This window comes from Drosophila busckii, chromosome 2R, assembly GCF_011750605.1.
Source record: "Drosophila busckii strain San Diego stock center, stock number 13000-0081.31 chromosome 2R, ASM1175060v1, whole genome shotgun sequence".
NCBI lineage: Eukaryota > Metazoa > Arthropoda > Insecta > Diptera > Drosophilidae > Drosophila > Drosophila busckii.
In genome coordinates, this window is record NC_046605.1 from 18,248,097 (window position 1) to 18,262,089 (window position 13,993).

Below are 13,993 nucleotides of genomic sequence, written 5' to 3' on the forward strand. Positions count from 1 at the left end.
TACAAGTAGTTATCTTGGCTATTCGCTACCCATATCTAAGTCGACATATTACTTACTAATTCATAAGTTATGAGTAGCTATGATTATCTATTTGAAATTTGTCTACTAAACAATCAAATTAAACCAAACTGCATATTTTTTCGATAAAATAATATTTGCACTAAATATCGTAAATCATTTTTCAAGCGCACACAGACGAACCGCAAAAGTGCTTAGCCTTGAAAGCTTTGCAATTTTGCTGGCAGGCGCTTGCAACTTCCATTTGCCATTGATGGCCACAGCCAATTTCAAGTCATATGACTAACTGTGTTGGTTCATCAAATCAAATGCCTGCACAGAACGGCGTCATAAACATTAAACGTGCAACGTGGCGTATGCGTAACATAACGCAAGCCAGCTCAAGCCGTGCCTGCCTGCTGTCAGTTGGTGGCAGTTGCACGAATTGCCGCATTTGTACATTTTGATCGATGCGCAGCTCGTTTTGCCGTGAAAATGGTCAGAGCAATCGACAAAAAAAGGGAGAAATGAAAGGCAACGTATGACAAATGAGAAAGGCGAATATAAACTGTAGGCCAGTAACAGTTTTGAGTTTCCCTTTTCGCAGCTGTAACTGTAGCAATGTGCCAAAATGCATGTCAATGCGAAATGCTGCAGCAAAGCCGAAGCAAAGCTTGTTGGCGTACATGCCACAAATCCATCAATGCACGCACTGCCTGCGACTTTAAATTTGATGCTGAGCGGGGAAGTGGTGCAAATTTATTGGTTGACTGCTAATTAAACTCGCTGCAAGCGAGTGGCGGCAACTCAATAAATTAAACGCACGTTGGCCAAAGTTCATAAATTAAATGCAATGTGTGCCTGCAGCGGCTTTTGGCCCATTGCTTGCTGCGTTTGTTACCACCGCACTTGTTGTTGTTGCTACTATTGTTGCTTTTAGGTGCCAGCATGAGCGGCATGCAAATAAAAACAATTATGAGCGCCAAATAAAAATGGCTGGATATGAAACTACAAAAGGAGGGCAACAGAAATAAATTGACAGACTTAGTGATATGCTATCAAAAGGCTCAATTAATATTTTTATTCAACTTGCTTCTAAACTTTTTCGATGGTTTTCCACATTGCAGCTTTAAACTATATATTGTTCAAGGTATATGCTAAAAAAATTCCATTTTATCGATATTAAAAAGTATCGATCGTTTTTTTTAAAAGCTTGCGCTTACTATCGATGGTGCCAAATATCAAAATTTTATATAAATATTTTTATTTGGTGCTAATCTTTAATTTATCGATAACATGGAACAAATTTGTTATTCGACTATCAATATTTTTTTTTCCTTTGTAGTATTTTCTACAAAGCCAGCTATCGTTCTTTCTATTTGGGATTACTCTTTAATTCATCGATAGCATTGTAACAGCTAAATCTTGGAGTTTGTTTAAGCAATCTGTTCGACAATGCCTTGCTATTGATGTCAATAACTATCGATAGTTTTAAAAAGCTGTCACTTACTATCGTTTGTATTCTTATTACAGAATCCAGTTATAGCTCTTGCTATTTGTTTCCTATTGAAAATATATAGAAAGTTCTTCAAAAATTAGTTAATAGATTAGATAAGTAGATTCTCTTCGGCACTTAATATTTATATTTTTACTTGAGTTTCGACTAACTTCCATTCATACCCATTGTCATTAGGCCCGTCGCAGGGTAGCGTTAAAAAATGCATTGAGCATAATTTACTACGGCGGAAGTCGCAACGGATGCCGAGAGTTAAATGCGGTGGCAAGCACTTCCAACCCCCCCCTTTCGCTACTCATCATTCTACCCTTTCGAGCGCCCATAAGTAGGCTATAGTAAACAGCAACGTTGCCTTTTGTTTCGCCGGCTGCTCTTGGCTGCTGCTGCATTATTCCAGGCATATTCTTTTGTTTTGTAGCGGGTGTGGGTCTGGCACAAAATTTTATTGTTACACAAAGTTTCCAATTGCACAATAAAAATAGAGAGCAGCGCTGCTTTGGAACTCTTTTTGCATTGCCAAAAAAAAAAGTTTGACGCCCAAGCGGCAACGCCTCGAAATGCATTAAAACAATGAAATTTTTGCTTTATTCAGCATGGCAGGCAACGTTTTTGCCTTTTGTTGGCTTCAAATCTGTTTGGCGATATTCTTTATGTTGTTGTTGTTGTTGTGTACTTAGGGTAATGCCATAGACGTTTAGTCGTTGTTAAGCTGCTGCTTTGTTTGCATTTGTCACACAAATTTTTGGTTAATTTCATTTGTTGTGCATTTATAACGAAAATCAGCGGATGATAAAGCTGACAACCCTACAGCTTATTCCCAGCCACTACACATTTCACAATTTGTGGTCATATGCAAATGAACTTGCAAGTAACTGCGACTGCCATATGTATGCGCATGAAATTAACACCGTATCTGCATCTGTGTGTGCTCACATTTGTTTCCCCTGTTTCATTTGTCGCCTGGGTCCTCTGCATAACTCCAGCTAAAGAGGTTCCCTGCCCTCTATGCAACGACAACATGTTATAAATATCATAAACTTATGAAATATAAATCAGATCCACCATCAAAAAAAAAAAAAAAACCCTGGTAGTTAAAATAGTCTTATAACAGTTTTAGTTATTGCATTAAATTCTTTAAATTGCAAATTAATAATTGTTAAAGCTCATTTTCTTTATATAAAGTGCATAGGAATGATACCTGGCTCATATACAGACAAATAATTGTACAATTTGCCCATTTTGGAAACTTTTGTAATATTCGATAATTTTACATTTTTCGATAACATATTTATATGATTGCTTAACAGTATCACATATATGTCGCAGAATGTAATAAAAGTAGTATTTGAAGTGCGCGGGTAATATTTGACCGTTAATATGGGATTTAATGTATAGGCCCTGGTAGAGTGAGATTCCAGCTCTTAGGAGCCGGAATCGAACGTAGTTCCGTATCCGTCGTCAGTGATGGAAAAGGATGAATGGTTACCGAATGTCAGTAAATGACAGCTAAGCAACGTGAATAGAAAAATCGAAAAAAAAAACAGTTATAAAGCCACGAGCTCGGTCGAACAAGACGTACGGAAATTCGTTTCGCTTTACTTAAGAATAATAAGTTAATATGGCCGCATTGAAGAATAACGATGCCATCTTGGCAGACTCTCGAACTCAGTCTCCGACATATACATTTTTTAGTGACTTTCCAACAGCAAAAATAATGCGCATATATTTCAGTGGGGCGTTGTTTTTGATGATGTCATTTACCGAAAGAAATCAACTATCGATATTCAACAATCGCAAATGTTTCAATTTGTCTGACCGATTTTTCCATATAAGACAACAAAGGAACCAACGACAAATAGGAAAAGCAAAAAAACAGGTACAACTACGCAAATGAGATATGTGAAGAGCATCGAGACCCACCATATGAAGGGTAATGTAAGTGGTGAAAACGTAGTTGGAACGCCGGATAATTAAACAATAAATTTTTCCACAATATAAAAGTAACATTTGTTTTAACTTAAAGTGTAGCTCATGCCTATTAAAGCGTAAAGTCTGATTTATATCAGACATCTGCTGATATCCGAAAACATTTACAACAGTTTATAATGGAGCTACAAGCAAATACGACATTGGCACCTCCATTCTCTGCCACACTGGCACCTCAATTCGACGCGCCTTTGAAATCGACGCAGCAGGCCGACCATGTCAGCTGTGAGCAGGATTTTGTTTATAATCCCGAGCTGCATCAGTGTGTTCCTCAGATAGAGTCACGTTCTAGATCGTCCTGTCCGACCGGCTATCGCAGGGATCACCGACTGGATCAGTGCCGTCGTATGCGCTACGACATCGGTAAGCAACAGCCTGGAATTATCAAAAAGGCCTGGGATAGTTGGCGTAATCCACCTAAACAAAAGCAATCGGCAGAGTATAAGCCACAGACTCCACAGACGACCAAATATACGGATGGGTGGTATGGTTACGGCTATAATTTTGGGCAGAGCAAGCCCCATTGGTAACATAATCATTGCCAAATTTTAAATCTATAAGCGCATAGGCATGATAATTGGTCAGCCTGTATTCAATTACTACAGCATATTTTATTTTCACTGGTAATCTCCCTAAATGAAAATAATTTCAATGTTTTTAAAAAATATATTAATTAAATGTGTTGAAATAATTTTGTTATACCTCTCTATAAATATTCTTACTGCTTGACTAATTGTTGGAACAATGTGATTCACTCTCCTCTTGAGAAATTTAAATCCCAATCAATTTAAATCTTGTGCTAAAATATTGATATTTAATCTTATCGAGAATTTGGTCTCACAATAATAAATCAGCAACAAGTGCACAAGCTGCATGCTTTAAGTAAATAAATAAGCAAATAAAGAAGCAACACAAACTAGCCACAAGAAAAATAAAACAAAAGCAATTTAGCAATTAAAAAAAAAAAAACAAAACAAAACAAAAGCGTCGACAAAATTAAAAGTAACGAGCAGCTTAGTGCTGTCGTGTTTGCAGCAAAAAAGCTAAAATAAATCCAAATTAAAAATGGCAGATAAACATACATATTATTAAGCTCTTACAAAAGGTTTAGCTTATAAATTATAGCGTTGATGTTACGAATAATGAACATGCTAGACTTAAAGCTTTTGCCAATTTTTATAAGACAAAGATCTAGCCTGAAATAAGCTAAGCCTCGATAACTTGATATCGGTAGCTTTGAAGTGGAGTCGTGCGCCGTCTGCTCATATCATGTTCGCTTATTCGCTTATTGTTGTGCTTTGCTTTGCGCGCGCGCGCCGTTCTTCTATCTCTCTCATTCTCTTTCAATCGGTGTGCGCTCTCACGAGTCGCGACAATATTATTTCGTGTGTTCCTTTTCCTTTTATTTTTGCTTTGCATTTTTTTTGTGTGGGTGTGTTGTGCTAAGAATTTCTGTAGTCGACTCCGCAGTTGCAGTCGCTGTTTTATATTGCTGTCTCGTTCTTACTTGGTAAATGCAGCTTGTTTTGAAGCGTTTTTTCGTTGTTCCGCTACTTATGAATCTAGTACAAGTACACTGAAAAATAATAATTTTACTTAATTTTACTGCTGTACTCCTTAGCGATTGCGATGCAGATAGAATCAAAAAACAGCCATGTGAAGGAATAGGTTATTATTGAATTTAAATCATTAAAAAAAGTTTTTTTTTTTTTGAGGAAAAGTTGAATTATAGATTTAATGCATAATTTTATAAAATGATGGTTAATATTTTGTAGTTTTGTAGATAAACTTAATAAATTATTATTGAGCTGTATAAAAATAATACCACTAGAATACAAATGCATATTTATTTGCCTGCCGCAGATCTCATAATATCTGGGAAGGCACAGAATTTCAAGAAATGTTTTTAACCAAGCCAAAATCAGCTTCAATCTTGATAATTTCCTAATAAATTCAAATTTTATATTGTAGCTTAATACTTCATATTGTAGTATATTAAAATAAAGTTTACATACAAACCTTAGTATTAAAGAAATGTGTTTGTTTCTTATGCATTTCAGGTACGTTCTATTGGTTCTCCAGCCAAGTGCAGCAAATAAAAGGAAGCAGCTGCCAAAATAAATATCACGTGAGCTCCTCCCCCCTCCTACCCAAAGCTCATCAAAGCAATGTCGCAATTGTTTTTTTTTTTTCAGTTTGTTTTATTTATTCTTTTAGCTTGTTTTTGTTCTAAGCGTTGATTTTCTATGGCAACTGCGCTGTCCAAATCACGTAAGCCGCGGCCTCAGTGGATATTCCATACGGATCATGTGTCTGCCACTACTTTGCTCTGATTACAACTCCAACAAGATAAACAATGTAAAGCGCGCTTTGTTAACGCCTGAACAAGCCATCGAGGCTAACTCACACACACACACACACACACATAGAGAGAGAGAAAGAGAGTTTGTGTCTTTGCAGCCTTTCAGTTTGTTATTTGAGCGTGTGTGCGATGTTCTTCGGCATTTGCCAACTTTGTGTTAAGTGAAAATTGAAACTCAGCTCAGCAACTGTCCAGCAATCGTTTATTTCGTTTTTTGCCTGTCTTCAGCCAATTTTCGTAACTGAAAACTCAAAGCAAACTAAAAAAATCTACGTGACTGCCGAGAAGCGAGTGTTGCCCCATCAACGAAAACGGGAAAATAAAAACGTAGAGCGAATAGCAAGAGAAAACTTCAGCCTTAAGATTTGCAATGATAGCAATGATAAAATATTATATTCTATGAAATAGTTCATTCAATCTTTTACATCTCTAGTTTAATTTTGAAAACTCTGAAAGCCTATACTATAATAACAATTCAACAAATTTTAGAACCTTGTATAGAATACTGATATATATAACACAGAAAATTTAAGCCAAATCAGTAAACGTTATAAATAAGTAAGCAAGCAAGCCAAAATATACTTTTTATTATATGCGTCAATCCAGCATATTTTAATATTTCACATGCATAATGATAATTGTCATTTATTTAGATACATTTTTACTTTTGTTTTGTGTCGTATCATCTTCTGCCTATTCTCCTAAATTTTTTAAGTGCCATATTTTTAATATCTCCAGTAAACATATATATTTATATTTAAGTACGAACAACCGTTTTAAACCTTTTAAAATTGCATTTATTGCACAAAATCTGCGATTCGTATTGGGTTCGTTTCGAAATGTGCAACTAAAATCAAGAAATTTGCTTTAAGATCTACGAGACTTTGAATGCCTCGAGGGCATACGTTTGGGTTCCAGATACGGCAAATCCAGTAGTTTATAGATACGTCCGTTTAGCTCGGTGCAAATGCAGTGGCGACATCCACGCACTGCATTCGATAATGGACGCGGACGCTCAAGGACACGGCCTAAAGCAGTCGAGGAACGCTTAGTTTTACGCCTCTTAGGTGGTGGTGGACTATAAGAAATCCCAGCCAGATTTGTGTATAGCATGTTCATAACCTCACCACCATCATTTCCGTTTCCGTCAGCGTCATCCCCGCCACTCCCCCTGGTCTGACGTCTTGTAGTCCTGGACGGAGGACGACTCAAGCGTGCACTGCTGCGCTTCGTCTTCTTGATTCGTTTCGTAGACTTGCGTCTACGCACATGTGGAGCACTGGGAGCTGCTGCTTCTTCTTCAGTTTCCTTACTGTTAGACTCTGCGTCGATCTCGTTAATCTCTGTCACCAACTGCTGATCCAATATCTAAAAAGAATATCATTGCCTCCATTCAAATAACATAATTTAATTTTTTATTTACATTATTTTCGCTTTCAGCAGACATTTTCGTTTGCGTACAAAAGTAACAGCACGAGTAGAAAACTTTTTAAAAATTTATATTTGCTGTGTTTACGAGTAGCTTGTTGTATGAAATAATTTAAGCCCTGTGCACAGTAAAGTAGTTGACAAAAAACAAAAGAAATTATAAATAAAAGGCCAACTTGATAACATATTTGATAAGCTTTAAGCATGAGCTAGCAAGTACTAGACCCACGTTGCCATGAATCTGCAAGACTAAGCTAACATATAAAGTAGCTAAGAGCTAAGGTGTTTGGTAAAGTTTCGAAGAAGCATTCGACTGATGAAATAAAGAAGAGATGAAATAGACTGAATCAATTTGTAGAGTGAGTAGAGCGAGCTAGTGGGTCAGAAAACAGAAGACAAAAAGATTAGAGAACAAAAGGCTGCCAGCTTAAGCTTTAAATCTTCAAAGGTAATTCTTTAGGTATTCACCTTCGGGTTCACAAGAAGAAATCCATAAACAAATAGAGCACCAAAGTAAATACAAACAATCCATAAAAAAAGAAGAAATGCGGAAGAGGAAAAATGGGTAAATTAAGAAAGGATTGCATTAAGGTATTTCGTTAGGTATTCACCTTATGGTTGAAATGAATCATACGAGGAAGAGAACTATGTGAGAATTAAACGAACTTAAACGATTCATAGGCTACAATCCATTAAAAAAGAAGAAATCCGGAAGAGAAAAAAAAGAGTAAATTCAGAAAGGATTGCAAAGACATTCAAATGAATCATACGAGGAAGAAACATATATAAGAAATTATGAGAACTTAAACGATTTATAGTCTACGATCCATAAAACAAGAAGAAATCCGGAAAAGGAAAAAAGAGTTTCTTAGAAGCACTAAAATCAGATATTGTATGATCATTGAAAATGATGCTTAAGATATAATCTCGGAATTAAATTTTGAATTATTTTAAATTAATAGAATACTCTATTCTATTTTTACTCTTTTGCTTTTGCTGAAGATTTGATATTTGAGCAAAAACTTTACTAGCGGTCTAAGGTGTAGCTTATATATATGGAATGTATCTAATGCGTTTCTGACTCTGAGGGTTAACATTCTTTTTTTATGCTGTGTACGGTAAAAATGCACATAATTGCAGTTGGAATTTCAACAAACAACAGCAAAGCGTAAATAGAAAGCGCAAAGTCAGCACAAAAAACAATGGAAAAATTTAAGAAAAAAATAGCGACTCAGCTGCAATTGGGTGAACACACACACACACACACACACATACACAGGCAAACAAAACCCAAACACAAATACAAACAAGCGCTAACCTTTGCTCCCGACTTCCACTTCAGATGCGTCAAGTAATTGCAACTGAAACTGAAACTTGGCAAAGTTGCAAAAAAAAAAACAAAATAGAATGAGAAAAATACGAAACGAATTGCAGGTATTACAGGATACGTTCTAAACGAAGAGTGCAGCGTAAGCAGCAGCGCCACAGGATACAAAATACATAGAAAATACGCAAGAAAACAAAAAAATACAAAATAAAAAAAAATACTAGCATACACTTCGATGCAGGTCACTGCGGCTAAATTAAAAGAAATCAAGCGGGTAGCTAAACCAGTTGACAATATAAAATAAACTACATATACAGTATATATAAATAGAAAGGATATGGCATGTTGGGCAAGCTGCTGCCAACGCACGACAAGTCTGTTACTGCTTTTAATTAAAATCTTTAAGCTACGCTTGATTATTAATTATAATGCAGCAGCTGCAGGTGATAACAAGCTAAAGATAGAAAGAGAGAGAGAGAGAGAGAGAGAGAGATAGAGCAAAGCGCGTTGTATTTCTAGTTAATTAGTGCAATTAGTAGTAGCTTGTAATTTGCCAGCCAGCTGCATTGTGACCTCTAACTAACCTCTGTTCAAAACTTCGAAAATTAAATACTCTAATATTGTTTATTCTCGATTGATTACCAAATTTATTTTATCAAAATATAAGATAAACAACATGTTCAATTGAAAACTGAACAAGCCCAACGCATTTTTTTCAGATGTTAGCTTCGTTCATTAAATTTAAGTACCAAAAAAATCAATAAATAATTTTTAATATAAATTTTGAATGTTGCACAGGCTCAATAAACTTTTAATGAATTCAATAGAGACAAAATTAAATAAAGAAAAAATAAAAAAAAATTTTTGCATTAAATATACGTTAGCGAAGCAGACTTGAGCTTGCATATATTATCGTTGCTATATTTATTTTTAGCTCTCTTTTGAGCAAAGTTCAGATAAATAAAACATTGAAAACTAAATTGAATTTTTTTACATGAAAATTATGCTAAAGCTAATGATAAAAATTATTTATTTAATTACAAAACTTTACTATGAACAGAAAGTTATTACAAAAAAGTATTGACAATCATTTCAAAAATCACATTTAATCGTTTAAAAAAAAAAATTAATACGTCATAATAAATAAGCAGCTTAAACTTTGATTTTGTTTATGTCAAACTCTTAAAAAATAACTTGATTGAAACCAAATTAGACTAATTGGCAGATTCAGTTCTTGAAGCGAAATAAGGCAAGAATATTTGCCAATTTTGCTCACAGTAAGCAAATCTATTTTGGAAATTATGAAACGACATATTTAAGCAGCTTGACTAGACCAAATAACCCACCCAAACCAACCCACCGGACCAAGCATTGAGCCTTTGATAAAACGCACAGCCAAAGGAGTTCGATAGATAGAAAGAGGCTGCAGTTTGTGTCAATGTGCCACAAAGACAACACACACACACACACATGCATTGCTGTCTGTCTGTCAAGCTTGTTGTTGTTTTTCTCAAAAATTCTGATTCACATTTTGGCTTTTTGGCCACAGTTGTGAGTTTCCTTTTTGTTGCTTTTGTGGTAAGCTTTTAACGAACTTTTTTTACCATTTACAGTTTTTGCTTTCCTAAGGCACTAAACAGACACAGCAACAAATAAACACTCATACGCCGCATAGGCTGCAACGTAGAAAAAATTCGCTTGTTTTTTCTACGCTTTTGCACGTGTATCTCTCGATGGCAGCTTCCGCCATAGCCAGAATCTCACTTCCCCCCTTCCCACACTTCTCACACTTTCTCCCATACGGCTGTTGGCTGCTGCCATTTCTCGCGCTGTTTGTGTTTTCCGAGTACTTGGTTATGGTAATCGAATTTCAAATTATTGCCATGAGCTATATGCATGTCTGACATGTAGAATGGACAACAACAACAACAACAACACACACACACACACACACACACACACACATAAAGAGGAACTGTCAGCAATCTATGCTTACGCATATGACTAAAATTTTCACATTTTTCGTGTTTTTCTGCAACTTTTCCACCAGTGTTGGCCAAGCTGAGCGCCAGTCTGTTGCTCTGTATATTGAAATTGATAATTGAAACATCGATTTCGAATTTATTTATTATTATGTCAATTGAATTTAATAACTAATTTTCAAATTTACTTCTTTGTGAATAATTTACTCTGATTAATGATTTTGAATTTATGTATTTTATATTATTTATGTTGGCTGAGTAGATTTCCCCGCATCAGAGGAATGTCTGGTCAAGTTTTGTATAGAAAGAGAAACGCACCGATCTATACTTAACGACAGTTTAATCACGAATATATGATTATATATATATATATGTGTGCATTGTATGTTATCCTAACAGATTTTCAACAATTTATATTTTTATTATTTGGCTTAGATTTAATTTTGCCAACATCTAGCAAGTAAATAGAATTTTATTTTATATTATTATTTATTTATTATTTCAATTAGATTTTATTTTCACTGTTTTTAATATAATTTATTTAATATTAGATTCATTTAATTTCAATTTAACTTTCAAAGAATTTATATATATTTTCAATAATTTACTTTGCTTCACTTTTTTAATTTATGTGATATTATTTTATATCATTTATTTATTTATATTCGATTTAATTTAGCTAACTCTTATTTTATATTACTTTAATTTATTATTTTTCGTATTTAATATAATTTATTTATTATTTCAATTGGATTTTATTTTAATTTATTTGCTATTATATCCATTTAATTTATTTTAACTTCCAATAAATTTATTCCATTTAATTTAGCCAACAAATAAATATAATTTTATTCAAAATTTTACTCTACACTATTATTTTGAGAATTTTTATATTAATTTAACTATTTAATCTATATTATGATTTCGAACATTTCATATTATTTTTGTTATTATCAAGTCCATTTAACTTAATTTAGTTAGAGTATCTAATGTGTTTTCTCTACTGTCGATTCGACTCCATAGCACTGTTTGCTTTTTGTTGTTGTTGTTGCTGTTGTTGTTAGTGTGTGGTGTGTTTTTTTCTATGCTCTTTGGCTTTTATTCTTGTTGTTTACATCCTGTTTTTGGCGCGTTTTGAATATTTTTGCGGCGCATGTTTTGTCATGCAATAATTTAATTGTCGGATTTGCCAGCTTAAAAAAGACACAGTGCACCCACACACCCCCTAAAAAAAGAACAACTGTAGTAATTCTGTGTGTGTGTGTGTGTGTGTGTGGTGTGTGTGTGTGTATATTTATGTTGTGGGTGGGGCAGGTGGCTCAGGTTTGTTGGCAGTTGTGTTTGCCTGACACTTTGTGCTTTATTTATATTTATGTTTGCTTTAGGATTCTCTGGCCTGTTGTTCTTTGACAAATTGCCTTACAAAAAAAAAATATAGTTTGTGAGCATTTTAAAGTAGCTTAGAGGGAATTTTTAGAAGCACCAAAGCCTTAAGGACTCGGCTTAGCGGTAACGTGAATTTGCTAAAAATAATCATTTATAATAATATGATGAAAATAACAAGACTTATTATTTTCGTAGCACATAAAGTAGTTTATTTCTATCTGTTGCGTTCTTCGCATTTTCAGTAACTTGACTTGCTTTTTCCTGATTAGAGATGACAGAAATTGCAATATCGATAACTGTCAACATTATAATTAAGGCATACAGTTTTTTTTTATTATTATTTATTATTATATTTTGTACTATTTTTCCATTAGTCTATGGCCATGAGTTTTCATTTATAAAGTTTTTTGTGGCATAATTTTATTTAATAAAAGATTTATTTAATTATTAATATTAATTTCTTAAAGTAGAGCGTGGGTTTTCATTGAATAAAGTTTGTTGATAATTGCAATGAATTAAATTTTTATTATTATGAATAACTAAATTAAATTAATTTTATTATTATTCTTATTTGTATTCATTGAATTAATCATAGTTCAAAAATATCAAAAATATTCATTTTATTATTGTTTATAATTTATAAAAGTAGAGAATAAGTTTTCATTGAATAAAGTTTGTTGATAATTGCAATGTTATTAAATTGTTGTTATTATTAATAACTAAATTACATTTATTTTATTGTTTTCATTAAAAGATTTCATTAGTTGGTCTTACTTATTACTATTATTTGATAGATATTTTATTTAGGCTTTTGAAATGAAAATATAAGAACTACTTTACATTTCAATAATTGTCGAAAATAATTAGAATTTTATATAAAACTAAAACCAACAATACTAAAGTTTATTTGCAAGCTCTTAGGCTTCAAATTAAATTTAAGTAGATTTTCGTTTTGTGTCTGCCGAAAAGAATAACTGATTTCAATTATAGCCAATTAAGCGCACAACTACAACAACAACAACAATAACAATTTCACTTGCATTGCAACATTAACGAAAGCCAACAAGATGCTACCAACTGCTGCAGACAATCAATAGTCTGCACCTTCCCTTGACACCCACCCACATACACTCGCAGCTGTCTGCTGCTGCTTCTTCTTCTTCTTCTTCTTTTGTACCTTGTTATTTGCACCTTGGCTGCGCTGCCATTGGCCCGCCGGGCTACCGCTCGTCGCTGCTACGAAAGGATAAAAACTTTCTATACCCATAATATACTCTAACTAAGGATACTTGAATATTTTAAAATAAAACACTTTATTTTAGAAAACTTTTTCAAGTGGAAAGGGTTTTAAATTATGATCATAGATTTTTATCAAATAATATTAGTGGCAAATGTCAAACTTATAATTTATTAAATGCTCAATTTTTATTTGCCTTGGACCTAGATCTATTTCAAATATTATTATATTATATTTTGTATTTTTAATTGCGTTGCCAAGCGCATTCAAAATTCGTTGAGCTTAGCCAAGTTTTTTCTTCTGACTGTTTTATCTACTTTTGTTAGCTCCTTTTGGCAATTTAATGCGCCAAATGTTAAAACAAACAAACAAATAAATTAGTGTTCAATCAGCGTAATTTCTTCAAACTGCTGGCAGGCTACACTGTACACCCACCCCCCCCCCTCCCCTCCCCACGCCATCGCTGCTTTGCCTTTAGTTTTGTCTGATATGCGATTGTGTTGCCGCTAACTTGGCTTAATGGTTTCAATTGCCATTGCATTTAGTAGTGCGATAGTTGGGCTGGTGGGCGGTGTACGAAAACTTTGCCACACCCACTTCTTGCAGCAGTTAGTTGCACGTAATTAAGGCTGAAAGTACAATAGCAAACCAAAATCTTGGCTTTGAATTGTCGCAATTTTTACGTTAATTTAGTTAATTTGAATTCAAAGCTAGCAGCCGAAAACTTTCAGGTGAGAGTTTCAAAATTACTTTTCGTATCAAATTAAACAAG

General features: G+C 34.0%; 2 protein-coding genes across 2 annotated transcripts; one reads left to right on the forward strand and one right to left on the reverse strand.

Moving 5' to 3' along the window:
* Positions 1-3,573: 3,573 nt before the first annotated feature.
* Positions 3,574-6,242, forward strand: LOC108596014. Its single transcript, XM_017981330.1, has 2 exons — positions 3,574-3,862; positions 5,717-6,242. Exons 1-2 carry the CDS (start codon positions 3,619-3,621, stop codon positions 5,737-5,739), a joined length of 267 nt encoding a protein of 88 aa, XP_017836819.1. The 5' UTR covers positions 3,574-3,618; the 3' UTR covers positions 5,740-6,242.
* Positions 6,243-6,635: 393 nt separating this feature from the next.
* Positions 6,636-7,394, reverse strand: LOC108596013 (maker36). The gene is made up of 2 exons (XM_017981327.1): positions 7,285-7,394; positions 6,636-7,229 (listed from the first exon to the last, which is right to left on the reverse strand). The coding sequence occupies exons 1-2, from the start codon at positions 7,306-7,308 to the stop codon at positions 6,729-6,731; spliced, it is 525 nt and encodes a 174-aa protein (XP_017836816.1). The 5' UTR covers positions 7,309-7,394; the 3' UTR covers positions 6,636-6,728.
* Positions 7,395-13,993: the final 6,599 nt, after the last annotated feature.